Source organism: Ananas comosus, linkage group 18 (assembly GCF_001540865.1).
Source record: "Ananas comosus cultivar F153 linkage group 18, ASM154086v1, whole genome shotgun sequence".
In the NCBI taxonomy this organism is placed as follows: Eukaryota; Viridiplantae; Streptophyta; class Magnoliopsida; order Poales; family Bromeliaceae; genus Ananas; species Ananas comosus.
The window spans coordinates 9071281-9097411 of NC_033638.1; the positions used below are offsets into that span (position 1 = coordinate 9071281).

At 37.3% G+C, this 26131-nt stretch overlaps 4 protein-coding genes across 4 annotated transcripts; 3 read left to right on the forward strand and 1 right to left on the reverse strand.

The window, feature by feature from the left end:
* LOC109724141 (vacuolar-sorting receptor 1-like) lies at positions 956-7573 on the forward strand. The gene is made up of 12 exons (XM_020252850.1): positions 956-1554; positions 3435-4127; positions 4504-4592; positions 4705-4774; positions 4862-4945; positions 5064-5140; positions 5242-5323; positions 5949-6031; positions 6108-6174; positions 6371-6499; positions 6587-6693; positions 7141-7573. Exons 1-12 carry the CDS (start codon positions 1260-1262, stop codon positions 7237-7239), a joined length of 1875 nt encoding a protein of 624 aa, XP_020108439.1. The 5' UTR covers positions 956-1259; the 3' UTR covers positions 7240-7573.
* LOC109723715 (probable LRR receptor-like serine/threonine-protein kinase IRK) lies at positions 10296-14169 on the forward strand. Its single transcript, XM_020252179.1, has 2 exons — positions 10296-11901; positions 12320-14169. The coding sequence occupies exons 1-2, from the start codon at positions 10454-10456 to the stop codon at positions 13782-13784; spliced, it is 2913 nt and encodes a 970-aa protein (XP_020107768.1). The 5' UTR covers positions 10296-10453; the 3' UTR covers positions 13785-14169.
* On the forward strand, positions 19969-22444 carry LOC109724430 (pentatricopeptide repeat-containing protein At5g41170, mitochondrial-like). The gene has a single exon (XM_020253251.1). The coding sequence runs from the start codon at positions 20028-20030 to the stop codon at positions 21966-21968; it is 1941 nt and encodes a 646-aa protein (XP_020108840.1). The 5' UTR covers positions 19969-20027; the 3' UTR covers positions 21969-22444.
* Positions 22724-25894, reverse strand: LOC109724431 (vicilin-like seed storage protein At2g28490). Its single transcript, XM_020253252.1, has 5 exons — positions 25424-25894; positions 24363-24544; positions 24183-24263; positions 23679-24095; positions 22724-23356 (listed from the first exon to the last, which is right to left on the reverse strand). The coding sequence occupies exons 1-5, from the start codon at positions 25827-25829 to the stop codon at positions 22898-22900; spliced, it is 1545 nt and encodes a 514-aa protein (XP_020108841.1). The 5' UTR covers positions 25830-25894; the 3' UTR covers positions 22724-22897.

The following is a 26131-nucleotide window of genomic DNA, read 5'->3' on the forward strand; positions in this document are numbered from 1 at the left end:
TTTAGAGCTCGAGCTCGGCTCGACTCGAAATTAGGCTCGCTCGAGCTCGACTCGAATTAATTTCAAACCGAGCTTGAGCCTAGATTTAGGCTCGAAATTAATATCAAGCCGAATTTGAGCTAACATAAGCTCGCTCGAGCTCGGCTCGTTTCCACCCCTACTAATAGCTAACACAATGATTAAATTTTACAAATAAATTAAATTACAGTAGAAGCAGAGAGATTTTAATTAGCATCTCTCTAATTAAAACTTAAAAGAGGTAAAAAATGTATGGAGACACCTCAATTATAGCATCTCTCTATATATTTTTTTATTGAGACTCCTTCATTTTTATTTTTTTTTTTTTAAATCAGGTGATGATAGAAACTAAATTAAAGACCTTATCAAATTATTTAATAATTTTATCAAATTTAAATATTTAAACTCTTCATAGAGAATAAAACTAGATAAATTAACTATTAATAGCTAATTAAAATCTAAAATCTAAGAAAAGAATTTAACTTAGGTAACTGTAAAATTTAAATTAAAAAAAGTAAAACTTAAAGTTGAAGGTTGCTATTTTGGAATTTCTTATAATAGTTGAAGGATGCATATTCACTAATTAACTATTACATATATATATATGCTATATATATAATATATTAATATATATATATATATTATATATATATATATATATATATATATATATATATATATATATATATTCGAGGGGGTAATCTCGAATTAGTTTATAATTGAGGTGGTTTCTGTACATTTTTACTGATCTGTTACCGGTGGTTGGGACAATATCGCGCCATCCACGTGTATTTTCCTATACTTGCATCACTATCCGATCCCTGAATGGACGGCTCTGATTCGATCTCTCGCTCCACGTTCTTTTCGTTCCTCGCTCTCGAACCATCTTAGAATAATAGCGATAGTTTACTTCCTCAATGAAGTAAACAATAATAATAATAATTAATAAATATAAAAAGTCGACAATTCCAAAGGAGACGAAGAAGCTTCTCATTCTCACACGGCTCTCCATTCCCCCCTTTTTGGGGTTTAACCCGAAACGAAAAGATCTCACTTTTATTTTCGTCTCAATCGAGGGTTCATAGGTTTTCCGATCTCGGTTTTGGTATTTTTCTCGGATTTTTTTACTCAAAATCCGTGTACTTATCATTTTCCGAAGTTGATTTCAGATTGGATTTTTGGATCATTTATTCTTTCGATTCATCTCAATAAAAGTGGTCTTTGCTTGATCGATTGGGGAGATGATGAGGGGAAAACTATGGATTTCGATTTGGATTTCGTTTTTGTTGGGATCGTGCATGGGGAAATTCATGGTGGAGAAGAATAGTTTGAGGGTGACCTCGCCCAAATACCTGAAGGACGTGTACGAGAGCGCGATTGGGAACTTTGGGATTCCGCAGTATGGTGGGACGATGCTTGGTGTCGTGGTTTACCCTAAGGCGAATCAGAAAGGGTGTAAGAGTTTTGAGGACTTCGATCTCTCTTTCAAATCAAAACCGGGGAGTTTGCCTACCTTTTTGCTCGTCGATCGAGGAGGTGAGTGATACATTAGTTAGATTTGATCCTGATTTGTTATTGATCCGATAATTTGGATGCTGTTGATGTAACAGTAGTGTAGATGATTCAACTGGTTCGTATGCAGTGTATAATTTGTTGGATTTTTTTTTATCTTGTTGGAGATTTTAATTACTTAGTTATGCATGCTTATGAGCTCATATGAGATTTAAAGTACTTCCAATAATATTTAATTATTTGCAATTGATCATGCTTTATTCAAATTTATTCTAGCTTTTACAAAGGGAATTCAATTGTGATTTGTTATAATTAGGTAATCATGACTGTGTTGATGTAATATATAAATGATTCAAGTAATTTTTTTTTCTGAATTATAATTACTTAGTTATACTTGCTTATGTGCCCATCAAAGATTTTTTAATAACATTTTATCATCTCTTATTATTAGATACTGGGGTTACTTTCTGATCTTAGCTTAAATTTCTTACGCATTTCTACTGCTGAATTACTAAAAATGATTAAAGGCATGACTCATCGGGTGGACCACACAACAAAAAAACCAAGAGAAGCAAGGAATTGAAGAACCATGGGACCACACGATCGAACCTTTAATTATGGGCACATTACCTTTACCTCTTTTTTTTTTTTTCCCTCAGTAATCTTACAAACTTACTAATTATTAATTTTGTGATGTTATACACCAGTGTGAAATTTTGGTCTTACTGTTCGTGTAGGCTGATGTGAATCTTTTGATGAGCTCCATGTTGTTTTTTTTCTCCTTTTAATTTATAGTGCTTGATAGATGAATGAAACCTGGTATGTGGCATTTACTATATCTCCCATTTCTCTTTTTTTTTTTTTTTTTTTCCAATTGGTCCTTAATTGGGAGCTCAAAGGTAGATGCATAAGTTACGCCTTGCCACTTGTAAAAATAAAAGGACTTCAAATGCTTGGAGACTTTACCTGGAAGTAGTGAGGCAAGCAACCTTTTTAATTTTGTGGTTTAGGTGTGTTTTTTCGGGGGGCGGGGGGGGGTGGCGGGCGGTGGTTTGTGGGGGGCTAAAGAGGGCCAGTTGTTAAAGAGGGCCAGTTGTTAGAAGTATCTAATACTGGGGTGACCTGTGATTGTCTTTTTTGAAGCGTAAGTAGGAATGGCACTTCCACAGCGATTAATACTTCTACTTGCTGGTCAAATTGGTTCCATATGAGCATTTTCAATAATCTGTTTTAATGCTGTCTATTCCATGTCTTAATAGCGCGTGATAATAATGGTTGAGTTCTTATACAAAAGATTAAATGCACCTGCGTAGACCATTTGAATTGCACATATTCAACATCCTTGTTAATCTTTCAGTCAGTATCTTTATTACTCAGAATGGAATATGGATGATGCTTTTTTCAATAACCAGGGACTAGTGGAACGGAATCTTTCTTTTTGGCAAATTGATGTTATCTATTTATAGATAATATAAAGTATCTTGTGAATAATATTTTCTTTTCAGTTTGTTAGGGGGGATACGAGTGAATATTTCCTATACTGCTTTATAATTTTGGTTCCGTCATAGCAGGCAAGCTTAGCATGGCTGCAGGAGATTTTTGTACCGTCAAGAGGGAATAAAAATGTATAGAAGAAATTTAATCATGGTAGATGGATAGGGAAGGATTTGACAATGGGTTGTACACTAACTTATCTTTTGAAAAACATGTCGCTGTAATTTCCATTTAATCAGGATAATTCAAATTATCCAGCTAATAACCATGTTTTGTCTGCAGTAGATGCCTTTATGTTGATCTACAAAACCTACTATTCTCACTGTACCATCTAATTGGCTTGAAATATATTTTCGATCAACTCATGGACATGTGTTAAGATTCGGCTAAATTATTCTTGTGAAGTGCAGACTGTTATTTTACAACAAAAGCATGGAATGCGCAAAATGCTGGAGCCGCTGCAATCCTCGTTGCTGACGACAGGGTCGAACCTTTAATAACAATGGACACACCTGAGGAAGACAGTACGAGTGCAGACTATGTACAAAACATTACCATCCCTTCAGCACTTATAAAAAAAGACTTGGGCGATAGCCTTAAGAAAGCTCAAGAGAAGGGCGATATGGTTAATGTCTATTTGGATTGGAGGGAGTCTCTACCCCACCCAGATGAGCGTGTAGAGTACGAATTCTGGACTAACAGCAACGATGAATGTGGCCCTAAATGTGACATGCAAATGGAATTCGTGAAGAATTTTAAAGGAGTAGCACAAATACTTGAGAAAAAGAGTTACACCCAATTCACTCCTCATTACATTACTTGGTACTGTCCAGAAGCTTTTATTCTTAGCAAGCAGTGCAAATCGCAGTGTATCAACCATGGGAGATATTGTGCGCCCGATCCAGAACAGGATTTTAGCACGGGGTATGATGGAAGAGATGTTGTGATTCAAAACCTGCGCCAGATTTGCTTATTTAAGGTCGCTAATGAGAGTGGGAAACCATGGTTGTGGTGGGATTATGTGACTGATTTTGCAATTAGATGCCCGATGAAGGAAAAGAAATACACAAAGGAGTGTGCTGACAAAGTCATTCAGTCACTGGGTAAGTTCGTTTGCTTTTAGTGTGAATTGCTTGATGTATAATTATCTGTTTTGCCAGTATAGCTTCAGTGACTGTTTGCATTGGCACCTGGAGCGGCATTTCAAGTCCATTAGCCTGAAACTTTTATTGAAAGAAGCTAATAAACTTTCAGGCATCAAAAGTGGAAGATCCTTTTTGAATTTTTTGCTTTTACTACAGCAAGAAGCTGTGAAATAGGTTTTTATTGAAAAAGCTATTATTGTTTTAAATAGCACTATTCATACAACAATTTGGCAGAAGTTCTAAGCGAGCTAAACACACACGTTAGTCTGTTAAGCTAGCAGATTGATGTATTGTATAGAAGAAGCAGCTTATTAGAGTGTCCAATAATTTGCAGGCTTGGATTTAAAGCAGATAGACAAATGTATTGGAGATCCTGAAGCCGATCAAGAAAATCCAATTCTTAAAGCTGAACAAGATGCACAGGTTGTTAGATAAAATTAGTTCGTGATGTTATTTTTTTAACTAAGTGATGACTTTTATGTATCTTTTCGACTTGCTTTTAATATTATTGACCTATGTGGCTTCTGTTCTATAGGTTGGTCAAGGTTCTCGAGGTGATGTGACTATTTTACCAACCCTTATTGTCAATGACAGGCAATACAGAGGTGTGTTTTTCGTTTATAAATTCCATTCCATAGGCAAAGCAAATTATTAGTTCTGTTGTTCATGTTCTAGTTTATTTGTCTTTTTAGGTAAGCTGGACAAAACTGCAGTGCTCAAAGCGATATGTTCAGGCTTTGAGGAGACCACTGAACCAGCTGTTTGCTTGAGTGAAGGTCTGTTACATGCCCCTTTTGTTCTTTGGTATTCTTAGATTGTACAAGTCTTACATACTCGAGGAACATTGTTTTGTTAACTTCTTGCTTTTCTGGTATTTGTTTATGGATATTTCAGACATAGAAACAAATGAATGTTTGGATAATAATGGAGGATGCTGGCAAGACAAGGCTGCTAACGTTACGGCATGCAAGGTACTCTATTGGCTATGATGTTCTAAATTTGGTTAACAATTTTTGTAAAACTTCAGTGTCTTTCTAAAATTTAAAAACTTCATTTTATTTCTATAAACTAGGATACTTTCCGAGGACGAGTATGTGAGTGCCCTATTGTGGATGGTGTAAAGTTTTCTGGCGATGGATATACCCATTGTGCAGGTATGCTTTTGATCTTTAAGTGCTGAAATTTATATTATTTACTTGTAATGTTTGCATGGTTATTAATGCTATGGAAGTTAACATCACAAAATTGGAAAAAATGGACCATGTTTAGATGAGTTTGGAGGTCAAATGGATTAAGCTTATGTTGTAACTTGAAAACGTAAAATCTGCTGAGGTTTCAGCCTTTCGAACCTTCTACTTCCTACGGAATTTTTCTTTCTGTAAACATGATTAGCTTATACCTGTAGAATTTCCACAGCATTGAGTATGTCATAATATCTATCATAATCAATAGTCGTAACTCATGAATACGAGTAAAAAACTCAATTAGTTTGAAAGTAGGCTTTTGTACTACCTATAGTACATACAACACTGCCATTTTAGTCCCTGTTTTGTGGATTCCTTTATCTGTTGTAATTTTTTGTAGCTGTTTCCTTCAAGAGATGATATAGTGAAAGCAAAATGAGACTGTAATGTAACGAAATTCACAGATTAGGGCTGCTGATAATAATAATTCTGATACTTTTTTGCTGTTTGTTTATGTACATGGGAAAGTTCATCTCAGACTTATTTTGGCAAAAAAAGTAAAAATAAAAAAGTTTCAATTATTGGTTGTCTACAGCCTCTGGATCAGGCAGGTGTGCAATCAACAACGGAGGATGCTGGAAATCTACCAGAGATGGCACGTTATATTCAGCCTGCTTAGTAAGTAGACATTTTTCTGTATTCTATATGATATTGGCGCTTACTTTAGTCTAAAAATATAACTTGGATGATGCAGATTGGAGAGCCTGAGGGGTGCAAATGTCCAGAGGGGTTCAAAGGCGACGGGGTTAACACATGTGAAGGTATGGTTTTACATAGAAGTCCAGCTAAAATTGTTATCTTATGATCTACTTCTGATGCTTGATTAGGAGGTGAACAAGATTACTCCATTTTAAGCAAATCACCTTTTCCTTTATGCAATACGGTTGGTTGGCTAACGCAATTTTCTGAGGGAATTCCTAACATATATGTTGCCTTTCCGACATTATGCTGTGTCAGATGTTGATGAGTGCAGAGAGAAGCTTGCTTGCCAATGCAAAGACTGCAAGTGCAAGAATACATATGGTAGTTATGAGTGCAGCTGCGGTGGTGATCTCTTATACATGAAAGAGCATGACACTTGTATTAGTGAGTAACTCCAACCTCATATTCTATTGTTTCTGGTTCAATCTTATGGTATAATGCATGATATATCGTGTTGTAAATGGTGTGTAGGTAAAAAGCCTATGTCACAGGTTGGCTGGGGTTTCCTGTGGGTTATCTTCTTTGGCCTGGCTATAGCTGGAGTTGGAGCTTATGCAGTATACAAATATCGGCTTCGGGTAACTCAACGTACCTTCTTTAGAAATTGATTTTTTTTAAAAAAAAACACAGACCTTCCCCGAACTATGGTGCATGTCTAAATGGCTAATTGAACTTCAAAATTTTTGATCTTATAACCTAACCTTACGTACCTCTTGGTAATTAACTCAACAGTACTTAAAATTTTTCAAATATGTTGGGAGGTAACAGAGTAGTTACGCAGAAACTGTTGAGTTCAAGTAGAAACTTAACTGAATTTTCTGATATTAAAAATAACTAGAATGCAATGTTGAAAACTTAAAATCTCTTGAAGTTTCAATACCCATTCCAAATATTATTTCCTCTACTTGAAATGTGTTTTATCCTCTGAACTCCACTCCACTGATCTACTCTATACACTTTGCCTAAAATATACTGATTATCATGTATTCTTCTTCTTCTTCTTTTTTTCTCTTTTCTTTACTCAGAGCTACATGGATTCAGAGATCCGCGCCATCATGGCTCAATACATGCCCCTGGATAACCAAGGAGAAGTGCCTACTCATAATTCGCATCTTGATATTTGAATAGATACAGCTTCTCACACCGAAGAGCCTTCACGCTCTTCACAAAGGTCACTTCTATTGCCACCCTTTGTATGAGAGGATTCTGTGTATCTGTGAATATTTGAATTCTCACCCTTACACCCTCCTATTATTTTACCTTTTTAAGTTTAGAAATCTATTGGGCATTTAGTAATACAATACCAATTTTCTTTCTAGTTAAAAACTGATCCTTGTTTTTTTTGGGTTTTGTTTTATCTATAAACATTTTTAACATTGTTTCGGAATTCTTGGACGGTATAGCAGTGCATGTACTCTGCTCATGCACGGTGATTTAACTAGTCACTTTCGATTGCCTCCATTTTTGTGAATTTTTCTCTTTACAGCCATTATTTTTTTCCTTTAATTTTCTTCTGATGGATCTTTCCGAATCGCCATATCTTCTTAGTTATTGGGATAAAGTTAATTTTGTGCTTGCATATCCTAACTTTTGGAAAAGTTATTTGGCAAAATAAAATAAAATTTCAGGATTGTAGGGCCGGATATTTCCTTTTTTAAAAACCACAGTTTTTTTAAAATTTTCGTGAGCCGCTTTGTTTATTTTTTAGAAAAAAATTTTGATTCGGAGTCCGAGATAATTAGCTTTCGAATTTAAAATTTTAAATATATTAATTATTAAGTGTTTTTATGCAATTTCACTAGTTACAATCGACTGTACTCAAATTATTATCTTCTTCTTTAACGTGTTTAATTCTTCGAGGTTATAGCACAATAGTACAATACAAAAGTTGCGTCCTCGACTCATAAATTTCCAGCATTAATGTTGCCCATGTTCTCATGCTCTTGTAGATTGCGAATAAATAAATAAATAAATGAACAAATGCGCATGCTCTCATTCATTTCGAACGGGACAGGCACGTGATACTTCCTCTCGAGGAGCAACCAGTGGACTTCTTCTCTTTTCTCGGTTTAACCTTTCATAAATAAATAAAAATAATTCGCCATTCATTACGAAGAACTTTAGCTGATTATATTTATAATTTAAAAAAAAGAAAAACTTCGAATATTCCTCTTGTTATTTTACTTTTTCTCACTTTAATACCCTGTGGTTTAAAGTGTATCAAGTTAGTACCCTGTTATTTTGCATTTTTCACTTTAGTACCATGTGGTTTAAAGTGTATCAAGTTAGTACCCTGTGGTTTCGCACTTTATCACTTCAGTACCCTGTGGTTTCGCATTTTTTCACTTTAGTACCCTATAGTTTAAAAACCACATGATACTAATTTGATACAAAAATAAAATCACAGAATACTAACTTGATGCAAAAATAAAACCACATAGTACTAACTTAATACACTTTAAATCACAGGTGACTAAAGTGATAAAGTGAGAAACCACAAGGTACTAACTTGATACACTTTAAACCATATGGTACTAAAATGAAAAAGTGTGAAACCACAGGAGAGGTTTTTGAAGTTTTCCCTTAAAAAAAACTATTTTTTAAAAATAATTCATTTTAATAGGTAGTCTCTTGAGTCCTTGGCTCTCAAATTTTGTTAAATGTTTTAATTAATTAATAATTATTAAAAAATCAAATATTTAAATATTTACCAGCATTTAGTTATTCATCAGTCCAAGCATATTTAGGGCTCGCTTAATTAAATTCCCTGTTGCCCAAAGAGAATGGATTAAAGAACAGCTACCTCAATGAATGAAATTTATGATAGCTCATAATTCTCAGAGCGCAGGGATACTTTACTTAGTTCTGCTACTTGAACCGGGATCTTAATCCTTTATTAGGAGTCTGTTAGTTTTGTGAGCTTGTGTAGTTGAATTCGTGGATGTTTATTTCCGCAAAGAAGTTGCCAATCGTCCAAACTTTCACTCACAATAATATAAAAATCAGAGTGAGGTGGGGGACGAAATTGAAATTGCAAAACTTAAAAAGTTTCTCGTTTGTTAACTTTTCTACTTCCAAACCATCCCTAAATTGTTAAAAGCACTCCTTATCTCAACTTATTATTACGTAAACACCACAATTTCATAGAAATAAAAATAATGTAAAATTTGTTTGAATTATAAGTTATTTTGAATTAGCTACCTAGTAAGTTTTGATTTTACTGTTTAATTTTTTTAATTTATTTAATTTAAGTTGATCATTGATCATTTATCTTTATATGTTTAGTTAATTTACTTGAGTCCCACTATAATACTATTGATAGCACTAAGCACTTGGTGCTATCAAATTTTCTGTCGTTAAGTTTACTTTTTTGATCATTTTCATATATTAGATCGTACTATTTAACCAATCATTCATTCAACTCTAGAGATCTACTATTATCCTAACCGCACATTATTTCATCCAAGAGCCGAAAAATTAATAGCATTAATGACTTGGTGCTATTAATAGTATTCGAGTTTAATTCGACTTATTTTATATAGTACTCATAAATATAAATTTATTAAAATAAATAGTTAATTGAAAATTTAAAATTAAAATTTTTTTGCCGGCTCAAATCAAATAAATTTTAAAAATCAAATTAAAAATTTAATTTTTAAAAATTAAATAATCAATTTAAAATACTTCAAAATTCAGATAAAAACTTTCCGAAAAAACTGAAAGCTGCGTTTGGGAAAAGCAGTAAACGGCTAGTGCTTCTGAACACCCACTCACTAATCCACGCGGCAACCATTTTTTTGGTGTTGTTATTTGAACCTAAAACGTGGGCCCCACATCGTCCGACCATATACCCGTTACACTGAAGCGATGGACGGCCGGGACATGCGCCGGGACAGTACGTTGGGATGCTTTTATTATTGTTTCGCTGTAATAGCATTATCTAACAACTGGTAGATACGGGCCACGTGGAAAATCGCCTAATCGAACGGTTCAGGTGAATCGCGCGCGCTTTGGTCCTCCCCTAGTAACAGCCGATATCGCGGGGAACCGTCGATCGTACTCTATATGGAATCATAGCCGTCCATTATTAGCTATAACGAAACCCCCGTTTTTTTATCCTTCCGTTTTTTAATATAAAAGAGTAGCTTTTATCAGATTCCTCTTCCCACATGCACACATAGTGTGCTCTCTCTCTCTCTCTCTCTCTCTCTCTCTCTCTCTCGGATGCTCAGGGAAGTACTAAATGCGGCGGTGGTGGGCTGAGCTTCGTAGAACTCGGCGCCGACTCCTCTCTCTCCGCCGACTATAATAAGCATTAGAGCGAAACCCTAGTCGACAATGGCGCGCTCTCTCCTCTTCCTCCTCCTGCTCCTCCTCCTCCCCATGGCCGCGTGGGCCGGGTCCACGGCGCTCAGCGACGACGTGCTCGGGCTCATCGTGTTCAAGGCCGAGGTCGTGGACCCCCAATCCAAGCTCGCCACGTGGGACGAGGACGACGACCACCCATGCGCCTGGTTCGGCGTCACGTGCGACCCCGCCACCCGCCGCGTCGTCGCCCTAACCCTAGATGGCCTCTCCCTCTCCGGCAAGCTCGGCCGCGGCCTCCTCCAGCTCCGCTCCCTCAAAACCCTAACCCTCGCCCGCAACAACTTCTCCGGCGAGCTCAACCCCGACCTCCTCTCCCGGATCGACGCCCTTCAAACCCTCGACCTCAGCGAGAATCGCCTCTCCGGATCGATCCCTGACGCGTTCTTCGCGCAATGCCGATCGATCCGATCCATGTCCTTGGCCAAAAATGACATCTCTGGTGAGATTCCTCACAATGTGGGCTCTTGCTCTACACTAGCATCGCTTGATCTCTCGTCGAATCGGCTTTCGGGGTCGATGCCGAGTGAGATTTGGTTGCTAAATGCATTAAGATCTCTCGATCTCTCCAATAATGCTTTGGTTGGTGATATCCCCGTTGGGATAAAGAGGATGTATAATCTGAGATCAATAAGCTTAAGAGGGAATCAGCTAACGGGGTCGCTCCCGGATGATATCGGTGATTGTTTGCTACTAACATCGCTTGATCTCAGTTCGAATTCGTTGTCGGGAAATTTACCGGACTCGTTGCGAAAGCTTTCCATTTGTGGCTACCTTAGCTTGAGCTCCAATTCCTTTACAGGGGATGTTCCTACTTGGATTGGAGAGTTGAGAAACTTGGAGACTCTTGATTTATCCGGAAACAAGTTTTCCGGTCAAATCCCAAGTTCTTTAGGCAAACTCGAGCTCTTGAAAGAGTTGGATCTCTCCAGAAACAGCTTTACGGGGAGTCTCCCTGAATCAATCTCTGCTTGCAAGAGTCTGAGGGAAGTCGACTTCAGTTCGAACTCGTTGACGGGAACTCTTCCTTCCTGGGTTTTCGAATTGGGTTTGCAGCGGATTTTGATCTCGGATAATGTATTGAGTGGATCGATACAAGTTCCTGCAATAGCTGCTTCGGCCGCCAGGGTTTTGGATTTATCCGGCAATGACTTTTCCGGTGTAATCCCCGCCGAAATCTCTGATCTTCGAGGCTTGGAGTTGTTGAACTTGTCGCGGAATTCGCTGTCCGGTTACATTCCGATGAGTGTTGGGGAACTTAAGTTTCTAGAAGTGCTTGATGCAAGTGAGAACCGATTGAATGGTACCATCCCTTTAGAGATAGGAGAAGTAATCTCTCTAAAGGAGCTGAGGTTGGGGATGAACTCACTTACAGGGGATATTCCTACCCAAATAGGGAATTGCTCCTCTCTTACATCCTTGTAAGTTTTCTCTCCTCTGTAATTTTATGGTTTCTCAGCTCATTCTTCTGAATTAGTCTGAATTGCAACTACTTTGGTAGGATCATAACCACATAACCACAAGATTCTCCTCTTTTTTTTTTTAAGGAAAATTTTATGATTTATTATAGAACTTTTGATTGGTCAAATAATCTCCTTATTAGTCACTGGTATTCTTTGTTGACAAAGAATTTGCAGAAATTCTATTATTTAGCTACTGAAAAATGCAACCGAACGACATAAATTGATCACGAAGTTTTACTTTTTCTATATTTGGATGTTGTATTTGTGTGCTAATGTTATCTGTGCTTCACTTTTTTGCTAATATATTAAGCACAGTACTTCCCTCTTTTCTTAGGATACTTGATATGGTTTTTACTTTTATGATTTTTGCATGTAGGGACCTTTCGCAAAACAATCTAACCGGTCCAATTCCCCCGACAATTGCGGAACTCCCCCATCTTCGATCTGTCGATCTATCCCAAAATAAGCTCACGGGAACAATTCCTAAAAACCTCTCTGACCTGCCCCTCATCTCCTTTAACATTTCCCACAACCTTTTATCCGGAGATATTCCTACTGGAACCTTTTTCAACACAATCCCTGTCTCTTCTCTTATTGACAACCCAGGCCTCTGCGGCTCCGCTCTCAATATATCTTGCCCTGCTGTCCTCCCCAAGCCTATTGTATTAAACCCTAACTCTTCATCCAATCCTTTATCCCAACCGGCGTCAAACCCTAATACTCTTCGCCACAGGAAGATAAAAATCCTGAGCATCTCAACCCTCATAGCGATTGCCGCTGCTGCCATTATTGCTGCCGGTGTGGTCGTCATCACTGTCCTCAACCTCAAAGTCCGTCCTTCTGTCTCTAACTCTGCTACCGCTGCCCCCTTCGCCCTATCAGACGGTTATTTGAGCCAATCACCAACCACTGATTCTAGTTCCGGGAAGCTTGTAATGTTTGGTGGGGGTGAAGCTGAATTTAGTGCTGGGACGCATGCACTTTTAAACAAGGACTGCGAACTAGGCCGTGGAGGGTTCGGTGCTGTCTACCAGGCTGTTCTGCGAGATGGCCGGCCAGTGGCCATCAAAAAGCTAACGGTCTCGAGCTTAGTTAAGTCACAAGATGAGTTTGAGAGGGAGGTGAGCATATTAGGAAACGTGCGGCATCATAATCTTGTTGCACTCAAAGGCTACTATTGGACTTCGTCGCTCCAACTCCTTATATACGAGTTTGTTCCGGGTGGTAATTTATATAAACACCTCCATGAGTGCACTGCATCTAATTCCTTATCATGGCAAGAAAGATTTGATATAATTCTCGGTATAGCGAGGAGCTTGGCGTGCCTTCATCAACACAATATAATTCATTACAATCTTAAATCGAGCAATGTTCTACTTGATGATTCAGGTGAGCCCAAAGTTGGGGACTATGGCTTGGCTAAGCTTTTACCGATGTTGGACCATTATGTTTTAAGCAGCAAGGTACAGAGTGCCCTTGGCTACATGGCTCCTGAGTTTACATGCCGAACAGTGAAGATCACGGATAAATGTGATGTCTATGGATTTGGAGTGCTTGTTTTGGAAATCTTATCAGGAAGGAGACCTGTGGAGTATATGGAGGATGATGTTGTCATGCTCTGTGATTTGGTGAGGGGTGCTTTGGATGAAGGGAGGGCTGAAGAGTGTATCGATGAGAGACTTGGTGGGAAATTTCCAATCGACGAGGCTGTTCCGGTTATTAAATTGGGCTTGATTTGTACTTCGAGGGTGCCATCAAACAGGCCGGACATGACTGAGGTGGTGAATATATTGGAGCTGATCAGGTGCCCTCAAGATAGCCAGGAAGATGAGATCGGTTAAGGACTTTACGGAAGTAATGTTAATTTTCATTTAGATCCATTTATTTAGCAGTAACCAAGAGGGGAGAGAACGAGGAAATATGAGGTTCTACAAGAAGTAGAATTCTCTGTGCTTTACTGAGAAAAATAGGAAAAGCCAAAGAAGAGCAGATGGTGTCAGCTTGACTAGCATGTTGGTGGGCAAGGATAGGTATAATGTTTCATGTTGTTTAGTGTTTGAGAGCTCTAGAGGTGTTCGCTTTTCATCTTTTCCCTGTTACTCCATATACCTTACCACCAAATTCTACTAATGTGAAATCCTTTTTGAAGTACTGTATTAGTTCATAGTGCTCAGTGTATTACTGTTTAATTTCCAACAATATGTCATGGGTATTTTACATTTGGCATGATCAGTTTCTTTCGGCCGCTCCTGCATATTTTCATTCGTACAGTATGCTCATTTTGAGTGCCTTTGCTTGAATTCTGAGAGATTGTTGTGTTTGATTCTCACAATCCTTTTCTTATCTGCAAGACAATCTTAATTATCCTTCACTATACTGGTCTTTTAGATTTATTAGATGCCAATTTAAATACATACAATTCATTATGCTTGTGAAATTTAGGATCTTCTACAGTGTTCCCTACTCTCTTTCATTATTTTGTATCAGCATCTCTTGGTTTTACAATCTCTCACATACATGTGACTGTTCTTGTCCTAATGCTGTCCTTTTTTCTCGCATAAATGACACTACATGTGACCGTAGACTATCTAGACTATCTAATTCTTATATCCTTCCAAGGAGAAATACTTTGTTTTATATGTTACATCACTCTTTTCTTAATTAAAAGCATCTTAATAAAATAAGCACAGTCAAAATCAGAATCAGATGAGTGGACCTCATTGAAGATTCCATACATCTACGTGGTGAAGGAGAAGGAATAAAACATCAAAAAGACAATTTTAAGGTACATTGTGTTGCTACAGAGAATCATGCAGCATGAGTATCTCTGTTTTATACTTGTTTAAAGAGTTAGTAGAGGAGTAGCTAATCTACTCTGAGCTTGGATTTGGATAGAAAGAAAAATAAAAGGGTGGAATGTACTCTAATTAGGTGAACCTATGAACCTACTAATTGAGTAGTACATGTTTTCCACATAAATACATCACACATGCACCTACTCTTTTGTCTCTTTTGGGAATGCATCTATGTGCATTGTCTAGGAATGGATGTGAGAGGGAGTATTATTTCATAGGATGATAATTAGTTGTTTTTCATATTAGTTGTTTTCAGCTTACTCTTGCAACATACATTGAGCATTTGTTTATGTATTTTATTAGGGAATTTTGTATAGTGGCTTGAGAAAAGATTTGAATAGAAGGTTGGGTGGGTCACTGTTCTAGTCAAAACAGGTCACATGGAAACAAGCTTGGCTTTTTATGTAGAAAGGTTTTAAGATGGCATTTTCTTTTGCCATGAAAAGTGGCAAAGGGCAAAGGCCAACAGTGGCATCTTGCTTTTGGGTACATCAACAGTACTGATGTTCTCCCAGGGGCTAGCTTTTGAATCCCCCACAGGGAGGAGATCATTTTGAAGATCAAAAGCTGTAGACTTGGAACTGCTGTAAAATGCCCTAATTGATGATGTCTACAGAAAAAAAAGTGCTTTTCACAAAACTTATTTCCGATCAATCTAAATAAAGCTTCTACATAAGTATTATTTGAGTGTAGCTGCTTACCTGCTGAAAGAAGTTTTACACAACTTTTATTAAAATGTGATAAAGCTTCTACAGAAGTATTGTTTGAGTATGGCTACTTATCTGCTGAAAGAAGTCTTACACAACTTTTATTAAAATGTGATTAAAAGCTTCACATTTAAGTTGAAGTAAGAATTGAAATTTCTAATTTGAGAGATCTGAGAAGTTTAATTTATTTTTCTGCTCTAGTTAAAAGTTGTTAAACTATTCAATTCTTCAACTCTATTTATAAACTAGTTACTTAAGTTAATTTTAAGGCTGAACCAAATGCACTGGCATCCTAACATTAGTGATTATAAAAATTATTTCCTACTAAACAACAAAAGTTCAAATAATTTACTAATGCAAGTGTTGAATTTTCTTGCACTGCATCAAAATTATTAAATTTTCTTTCATTGGTTAAAAAAAAGGAAAAAGTTTAGAACATGCATGAATCCAACACACTGACACATTGGCTTTTTCTTAATGGAAATGGCCTCCAGGTCATAAAAGTATTCCATCCCTTTGTTGGGGCACCTAGCTGCAGTTTCTTTTTTTTCTTTTTTCTTTTTTTTTTTTTTTTTTTAAGGTCACAGCTTTTTCTTTTTCACTATTCAAAGTTGAAGCATCTTCTTGTTGGGAGTGTCAATCACTCTCTCACAAACCCTAGCCCTTTCTCCCAAGTAGAAAATAGCCAGTACAATAAGGCAGGTAGCTTATAAGGCTAATAATAAAGAAATGGAAAGATGTGTTGGGACCCCTTCAACTATGTTCTATGGACCATTTTTGAAATGGAAAACCTCTCAACATTTTATTTTTATTAATATTCATCAGTTTTACTTATCATTTTTAGCGCAAGCAAACAGTAAAGAGCTTAATAGCGGATAGGGGGTATTCAAGGTCTCGAGTTTGAAGCTTAGTAGTTTCATATTCTCAGCTATATTCATTTATAAAATAATTAACGAAGCGGTGTACTGGGCTAACTTTCTCTCCATAACAATAATCTATCTATCTATCGCGAGTGCTTTTTTATCCAAAATTTATTGAACAACAGTAATTCCTATTGTAGCACTAAAAATAACTCCAATCAAAGTGAAAAAGAATTGAGGGCTTGTATCAAAAATGGCCACAGTTGGTTTTTTTTTTTTTCCTTTTCTCTTTTGGGAGAAAGAAAATGGCTCATAGAAAATGGTAGAGGAAGCATGTTATGCACCATCATTTGGAGTGGTACAAAAGGGAGGTGCAATTATAAAAAGGGGGAAAAGAGGAAGAGCACAAGGACTTTTTATCAGTAGTGGAGTGTGGGGGAACTGAGAATCAAAAACTTTGGTGCAACTTTTTATGATTTAAGCCGCGTACAAAATCATACGGTTTACCACTATGGATGCAAATGGATCGGGATTGGTGGAGCTCCCACCCGATTCGTTCATAATCAAGCACCAAAAATGAAAAAATAAATAAATTTGGAGCAGAAAATAGAATAATTTTAATAATCTGAGATGGATTCGAAACATAAAATAGAAAATATTTTTGATCCGCTCCGAATTTGTTTCGAATATGTGGTCATCACGCTCACAAGAAGTGAACATTACACTTGTACGATTGAGTTTGCTCAATCATTCCATGTCATTCATGAGCCTTACAAAGTAAATGACACATATTTTTTTTTATAAGAAACAAATAACAATTTTTTTTACCCTTTTCTTACTCAACAAATTTTTTTTTTTATTTTCAAAGAGAAAAATAATGTAGTATCTATTTTATTTATTTTTGATAGAAATATACAAAACTTGTATGAATTATTAACAAGTTTGAATCAACTATTCGACATTTCAAAATTTTGATTTTACTATCCAATCTTTTATTTTATTTTATTTGAATAAATCAATAATATTTTGGCATTAAAATTTGAATTTGTCATTTATCTTACATATTTAATTATTATACCTCATGCAATTTTTTCAATCATAAATTTGTTAAAATAATAAATTAGTATAAATTTTAAAGCCAAAGTGCCGTTAACTGGCTCAAATCAAGCAAATTAAAAGTCTGCATGATAAAATCAAATTTTTGAAAGACTGAGTAGTAGATTCAAAATGATTCATAATCTTAATAATTTTTATACATTTTTACCTTCATTTTAAAAAATTACCTAAAAATATAAAGCAATTAAATTTGAAACTTAAAATCTCGACTACCAGCTATCAAATTTTTTGCCACTTGCGCAGGGATGAGAAAGTATAAAAAAAAAAACCACAAAAAAAACAAAAAAAAAAAATCAAGTTACGGGAATGGATGCATTTCATTTATTTTTCTCTACTTTTTTTTTTTTGAGAGAGAAATTTTGTTTCTACAAATTATGCTTTCAAAGTTGCTAGTGATTTGACCTTTTGAACTTTAAGTTCAAGGGCACTTTAATCCAATAGAATCAAAAGAATGATAAAAGTTGTGAAAGTAAAGTAAAAGGTGGACATAAAGTTGCAGCTTCCTCCAAACGCAGCAATAAAAAGGGCACTACCACAATCATGTAGTTGGATAGTTCTGAATATAGCTGAATAAAAAAGCTCTTCATGAGCATGATGTGCTAGCTCCTCTTATCAAAAATAATTATTATACAAACATGGTAGGTACCATACAAATCGTTAGTTAGTGGTGTAATAGAACATGATGATGTCTCATGAAGTTAAACATTGGAAAAAAAAAAAAAATTTCCCCTTCCAATGTTCTTATATATATAGTAGGCCTCTAACAAATCTCCGAGTGAGATTGGTATATTTCTGAAAATATAGAGTTCTCCGTGCTTTCAAGTCGCTTTCAATGTTGGGACTTTCGAATCGACGATCGGTTCCGTTAAATTTGATTTAGAGTATTTTTAAGTATCTAAATAATAAACTTTGCGATTTTTTGATATCATCTGCCTAGCAATCAAATGGCTCAAAATCAATAATTTTAATGGCCGTGGTGAGCTATTTGCAAGTTTAACGGTATAGAAATATTCAAATCACGTGAAATTTTGATAGAAATGTTTTTTATACTATATAAAACAAGATTGATATTTTTGATCTGAAATTCACATTTGGTAAGATTTTTATTTTCAACCATTGATTTTGAATCCCTTTGATTACTAGGCAAATGATATCGAAAAATTATAAATTTTATTTTTTAAGTACTTCAAATACTCTAGATCAAGTCTAGCGGAGCCGATCATCAATTCGAAAATCCAATATCAAAAGCGATTGGAAAATATAGAGACTCTGTGTTTCCAGAAACATACCGACCTCACTGCAAATCTCCCCTCTTTAACAATGCCTAAGAATTTTTGTAAATTCTAAAATAATTAATACAACAAACCATTCAGGGATTAGTTGAATGTTAAACTTATAGAGAATTGTGTTTCTATAAGTTATGAGAAGTTTCTATAAAATTATGGGAAGTTTATATAAAATTTCTATAAAATTTTATAGAAGTTTCTACAAAATTATGAGAAGTTTCTATAAAATTTCTGCTATTTTGTTTATAGAGAATTAAACAAAATTGTAGATAATTTGCCACTAATGGTTGATTACAAGGGGAGATTCAATAGATCGAGTAACTATTGTGTCAAATATAAGTTCGAGGATGTCGTATCATAAATATTATGATTATTTGAAGTAAAAAATAAATGGAAAATTGAAAAAAGAATTAAGCAAAGATTTATGGGCTCCAACTCTAGTAAACTCAAAAGGATTAAAAAAGAGAGAGCTTTTTTATGCATGAGCCAAAGCGAAAACACAAAAAAGCTCAGGAGGTGTTTGGTTTTACGTAAAATCGTAAAAAATAATTTTTATAGAAAAAAAAAGTTTGGTGGGAATTTCTCTTTTTACATTTTGCATTGTTTGGGTTATAGAGAAAAAAAGATGTAGTTTTCTATCAATATTTATTTGGTTGAAGAAAAAAATCTATATTTTAGTAGTTTGGTGAAAAAAAAATAAATGAAAAAGATTTTACTCAGTTTGAAGTTTTACTTTTCACCAAAAAATAATGAAAAGCGAAAACTCCAATTATTTTCTAAATCAGTAAAAATATTTTTATGTCGAATCAAACAAGCAGAAAAATATTTTTTATACCAAAATAATTTTTTGATTTATTTTATGCCAAACAAAATACCCCCTAAGTGAAAAAAGAAAATTTGTTAAGGAGTTCAGTGCGGTAAAAAGGTATGATAAAAGAAAGAAATACTCTATTTATTTTTGTGTATAACAAATTTTTATATAATTTTGGCCCAAATTCTCATCTCCGCTTTGTTTGATTTCATTATATGGCCCTTAAATTTCTAAACAGGCCCTAAATTCGTGCTAACAAATGGGCCCAAATGGATCTCACTAATCCTATTGGGCTTACTGGGGCCCATTTAGCTTAAACCAGACCCGTTTACCGAATTTGTTAGTTGCGACAAATCCCCTCGACGATTCTACGCGAATTCATAAGCCTCATCCTCGAAACCCCAAACACGCGCACTCTCTCTCTCTCTCTCTCTCTCTCTCTCTCTCTCATGTCTCCACTCCAATCTCCCTCTCTCCCCATTTCTCCGCCATGCTTCGCCTCCGCGAGGTATCAAACCCCCCATGAAACCCTCGTCGTGGACTCTTCTGTGGAGAATCGGAAGCTCCTTAGTCCCCAATCCCGTCGAGGTAATCGAGCTCCTCTCCCAATTGTATCTTTCTTTGTTAGATTACAAAGTAGTAGACGAGTTCGTAGATTTCGCACGATTAGGTTGAATAGTAGATTACCCACTAGATCGGAAGCGGAATTAGTTGATTTTGTCGAGGGGGCTAGTGGTAGGTTCCCCTCCGTGGAAACACAAGAGGAGGCAAATGATGTTGTAGGTTTCAGTTTGGGGAATAATGGTGAATTTCCTAAAAAGGATGATAATGGTGGTTGCGAGGAGAATGGTGTGTTGCCCAGTTTGGTTAAAGAAGGTCTTAGCATGCCCAAAAAAGAAAGTTTTGATTTTGATGACCAAAATGGTGATTTGGGCATTAGCAGGGGTGGAGATGCCGGCGGTGTTGTAATGTCCAAGGAGCAGGGTAATTTGATTACCAATGAGTTGGGTTTAGATTCCTGCAGAAGAAGTGGCTGCTTGCTAGATGATAATGTTATGAAGAGCATTAGAAGATTACCGATTGAAGAGTGCGTTAAAATTCTCGATCTCGTGCAGTGCGATGGTAACAGTTTGACAATTTCTGATTATAATGATATATTAGTAGCTCTAGTGAAAGCCAGAGAATTAGATTCTGCTGTGGACCTGTTCTCTACTCTCGAGTCGCATGATATATCGTTGGACACTTTTTCCTACTCGATTATGGTTCAGTGTTGGTGTAAGAAGAATGAGCCCGATGAAGCGAGACGGGTCCTGGATGAGATGATGCAAAGAGGGTTTAATCCAAATGTTATAACTTTCACTAATCTAGTCAACTGTTTGTGCAAGAGGGGGAGAGTGACAAAAGCTTTTGAAGTGTTTGAAATTATGAGCCGTATTGGTTGCGAGCCCACAATTTGGACCTACAATTGCCTAATCGGTGGGCTTTGTTATGTGGGTAGGTTGGAGGAAGCACTTGAATTGTTGAAGAAGATCAAGAATTCTTCGAAAAAACCAGATATCTATACCTTTACATTAGTTATTGACGGATTCTGTAAAGTCAGTAGATCAGATGAGGCTATGGATCTGCTCAAAGAAGCTGAGCGAACGGGTATCGTGCCGACTGTAGTTACGTATAATGCCCTACTAAATGGTTATTGCAAAGAAAACCGGCCTCTTGAAGCTCTTCATCTCCTAAAAGATATGCAACAAGCTATAGGATGCAAACCAGACTTAATTAGTTATAGTATTGTCTTACAGGGCCTATTGAGAGTGGGGGAGATTTCTTCAGCTTGGAAAACATTTAAGAAAATGAATGAGGTTGGTTTCGAGGCAGATAAGCGCGCGATGAACACACTCCTTAGAGGTCTGTGTAAGCAGTCTATGACTAACAATGAAGTGCTAAAAGATGCTAAGGAGCTTTTTAAGAAGATTCAGGAAGTGTCCTATGGGCCTTCCCCTTACACTTATTGCTTGATGATTCAAGCTCTTGCTAAAGGAGGTGAGATTGATGAGGCAGTGGCACACTTGCATGAGATGATGAAGGAGGGGTATTCTCCAAGAATAATGACGTATAATGTCGTCCTTCGAGTTTTGTGTGACGAAGGGAGGGTATACGAAGCATTAGATCTTTTACTTGATATGATTACAAGAGATGTGATTCCCAGCAGGTTTTCGTTTAGCATAGTGCTCAATGAGTTCTGCCGGCAGGGACAAATGCTGGATGCTTATTCAGTATATGCTGCTGCGATTAAACGGGGTGTAATCCCGTATTGGAAACGGAAAGATGAGAGGAAGGATAATAAAGAATCTGATCAAACATTAGATAAAGAAGTAGAAGAAATTGCCAACTAAGAACTATTCTTATCCGCAGCCACAAGTTCCATGACTCATCAAACCATGTAGCTCATTCGGTGTCGGAATCGAGTATTATTTGTGCAAAAGAAGTGTATTGTTGCTTCGAATGTTCACAAAGAAACAACATTTTGCATTGATGATGCCGTCACGAGCTTGTTAGTCCTTGATTTAAACTGAATGAGTGTGTCAATTGTGTTGATGCCAGGAGCCAGAACTGAATCTAACAAGAAGAATGATTTTAAACACCAATGTGATCGACCATTCAAAGTATTAAAAAGCTCTTGCCTTGGTATTGCCATGAGTTTTAGATTATCAAGTTTAGATGATCCTGGACTGGAAGCATCTCGAAATTCAAATGTATACAATGTTTTTCAATGATAGTTAGATAAATTGTATATTGACATGGAAATTCCCCTGAATCAGAGAGACTCTGTGTATAATAATATAATTATGAGTAGCATAATTGAGAGTTACCACCGTGTTGTTTCTGCGTATTCGAAGTGATAGATGTTATCTAGATGTTTGGAAACGTATACATGTAATTTTGGAGGTTTCAAATAGTTTTCACCCTTCCATAATCCCTTCATGTGCATATTTATTGCTACAAAAGGGTTACGCAGTAGCTGCGACTGTACTTTGTTGGTAAATATATAATACTCTAATGCCACACAGCAATTTGGAGTAAAAACTCTAGTTTGAGATTTTTCAAATTCAAATCATGCTTAATCAAATCTTATTTATCAACAAGTCTATTCTAAACTTAGACACACTAAATCACTGCACTAAGGTACTCTCTTCACCTCTTTATTGACCAAGTTTCGGAGTCCATCAACCACACCACAAAAGGAACAGAGAAAACCTCACAAAGTACACACAGAAGATGAGAACTTAAAAGAGTTGAAAAGAGTTCTTGGTGAGCTTAAGCATCAAACCACCTCCTTGAAGATCAAGGAGGGCTCGCCTTCCTCTCTCTCTTCCTCTCTCCTTCCTTTCCTCCCTTTTTTCCTCTTCTCCGGCCATGACGGTATGATCACCGCCTCCCTCTGCGCCTCGACTGCGTCCCTCAGACGGGCCTCACTTATTCCAAACGCCGCCGCGAGCTCCGGCCCGAGCATGGTGCGGAGCACCGAGCTTGCCCCGATCAGGAACTGCGGTCGGTTCCGCGCTGCAGAGGTTGTGAAGCCGAAGAACTCCATCGGGCCACTGCGAGAGGCAATCTGGCAGAAGGGGAGAAACTGCGGGATCCAGAACAGGTCACCCTCCGCCACCTTGACGTTCATCGCAGTTGAACCGTTCGGGTAGACGACCTGAATCCGTCCCGACCCTCCGAGCACGATGCCATACTCGGTTGCTCGAGGGTTTACATGCGGCGTAAGCATCGAACCCTGAAAAAAGGATAGAAGGCAAAAGCTAGTTTTCGATACAAGTGCATTATTTCTCCACGCAATCGATATCTGCACATTTACATTATGAGCACGAACTCAAGACAATAATTGTTTCCGCTTGAATTGTCCATTAAGCTAGGTTGCGGCTTGAAAGAGCTTCCAAATATGTTATTCTACAGTGTTTAAAGAGGTAAGAACATTTGAGAAGAAAATAAGAGTTTTAAAGTATAGGATTCAAATTGAGATGATATATCATTTGTTCATAATCATATATAGCCTTGCCTTTGCGTAGGATAAGCAAATCACAGATGCTACTACATACCGCAGTGAGATTAACAAGGTAAATGCCGATATCAGAGTGCTTAAGCGGAGCGTAATCATGCTCGTCAAGAGCAATGGTCCATCCGTAGTTGTTGCGGTAGTCGGGATCCCGATCATACAGATTATACGGATCGGGCGCCTGCACTGGCTTACCCTTTTTGTTTCTCCGGTCCTCATTATCACTGCTCACTCCGAGCATCTTATTCAATAGCTTCCTCCATGTCCATGGTCCATTATCCACTTCATCATTCTCCTCGCTCACATATCGATCAGAAGAGTCGTCCCTCGTCTTGGTATTTACTAGGCCCCTTCCTATAGAAGTCCACCAAGGAGTCCGCTCCGCTACCTCGCTATTAATATAGACAATTGGGCCCCTAGTTTGCGCCCCCAAGAATGTGTACAGCTCCTTTTCAGTCACCTACGAACACCATCAATTAATTTTTTAGCAGTTCTTTGGTATGATATTATCTTCCTTATGTTTAACCTAATCGCTAACTTCGCTCACATTGAAGGCGGTAGCGAGTGTTGCAGGGTCGAATCCGGTAAGTACTGACCGCGGATAGGCTCCTCCGCCAACATAGAAAGCCTAGGAAGTTATATATAGGAAATAATTTTGATAAATTTCAGCCGATAATAAGAACATGAATAGGGTTAATAGAGAATGAGCGAATGTATATATGATCACCTGATAAGGGCTCAATCCGATGCTCTCGGAAGCATCGATGCTGCATATGATTTGCAGTCTCTGGCCTTTGCCGGTGTTAACCATGTAGAAGGTGGAGCCGGCATGAATGTGGATGATATCTCCCATCTTGAGTTGCTTCTCCACCAAAGCATCCTCGTGGATCCATCCAACCTTCACCTCTCCTAATCGTGGTTTTAATGGATGATTTCATTAATCACAAGATTTTGCCATTAGGTTTAACCTGAACCCTTTTTTTCTGAGTTTGAAAAGAGAGAGAGGTTGCAAGAAACATACTTAGTTCATTTTTTAGAATATTTTTTAGAAGTAACTTACTCAGAAATATAATGCAACCAAGCTTCGATTTTGGAAACTTAGGTATCAACCATCGAGTTTTTAACCAACTACGTTAGGTACAATCCCTTTGAACAAGATTCAAGATTTTTAAGATACTTTGAAGATACAACCAAGTGGCAATATAATAATTTTGAGAAGTTAAGAAAAAGAAGGAGAGATACAACAGGCATGCATTGGCTCATTAAAAAGAATTTGCAAAGATGTAAAGCTTGCAGTTTTGGAGTCAGGATGATGCTCATGAAATATCTAATGCATGCCTTTCAAAAGAAGAAATATCTATTGCATTAATCATTTTGTGCATTTAAGCATTCGGTTTTGGAAAGGTTATAAAGAAAAATAATAATAAAATAGAAATCAAATATCAGAACAAAATGACTTGATAAATCATCTACAAATCTTAGCACTCAGGAGAATTGTCAAAGATTAAAAAAAAAACACATGCATCTACTGAATATATCATTGTTACTGTACACTCTGAAATTACACAGTAATGTACACTCTGAAATTACACAGTAGAAAAATTGGCTCATCTGATTATGAAATGTACGCCTAATTAATTTCCTCTAGAATTTATCTCAATTTTACTATTTCAAGTTTTATTTCAAAACTTTTTTTGCACATATATTGTATAGCCAACCAAATGAAAAATATCAAAATTTCTCAGCATCTCTACATAAAGAGTTCTTAATTAGTATGTATATATTTACCTTTTCGTACGAATAAAATGAGGCTCGAGTCCAAATACTGAGGCACGAAGAGCGTGTTGGGCTCCATGAAGATGAACCCAATGTGCATGAGCCCGTGCCGGACTCCGACCCCACCAAGCCGGCCCAAATCCGAATCCGAACCTGAACACGAATGGAATCCCCGCAGCAGCGGCGAGGTTACCACCCTCACGACCCCCGCATCCGTTCTCACCACCTCCTCCCATTTGTCCAACACAAACACCCCCTTTCTCTCTCCTCCTCCTCCTCCTCTCTCCTCCTCACCCCACTCCTCTTCCTCTTCTTCTCCTCCCCTGTAGTATCCCGTCACCCCCATTACACACCACGACGAGACCATCATCGTCACCGTCATCAAGAGTAGTAGCATCGTCATGACCCTCCGATCCATTCTCTCTCGTTAGTTCTTCTTATTTTTACTCTGTTTCTTTCTCTCTCTCTCTCTCTCTCTCTCTCTCTCTCTCTCGAATTAAACGTGGGGTTTTGGAGTGAGGTGGTTTGTGTAATGTGGAGAGTGCGAGGGGGGTCGGTGAAGGGGTTAATGAGAGGGAGGGGGGAGGGGTGGGGTGGTGACACGTGGCGCGCATGCATGCCGCGTCACGGTTCTACGTGGGGGGCTTCGGGGAGGAGACTCGGATAGCTTATTGCTTAAGCTGATTACGAGGAACGGAGCATGGAAATGGTGGAGCTTTA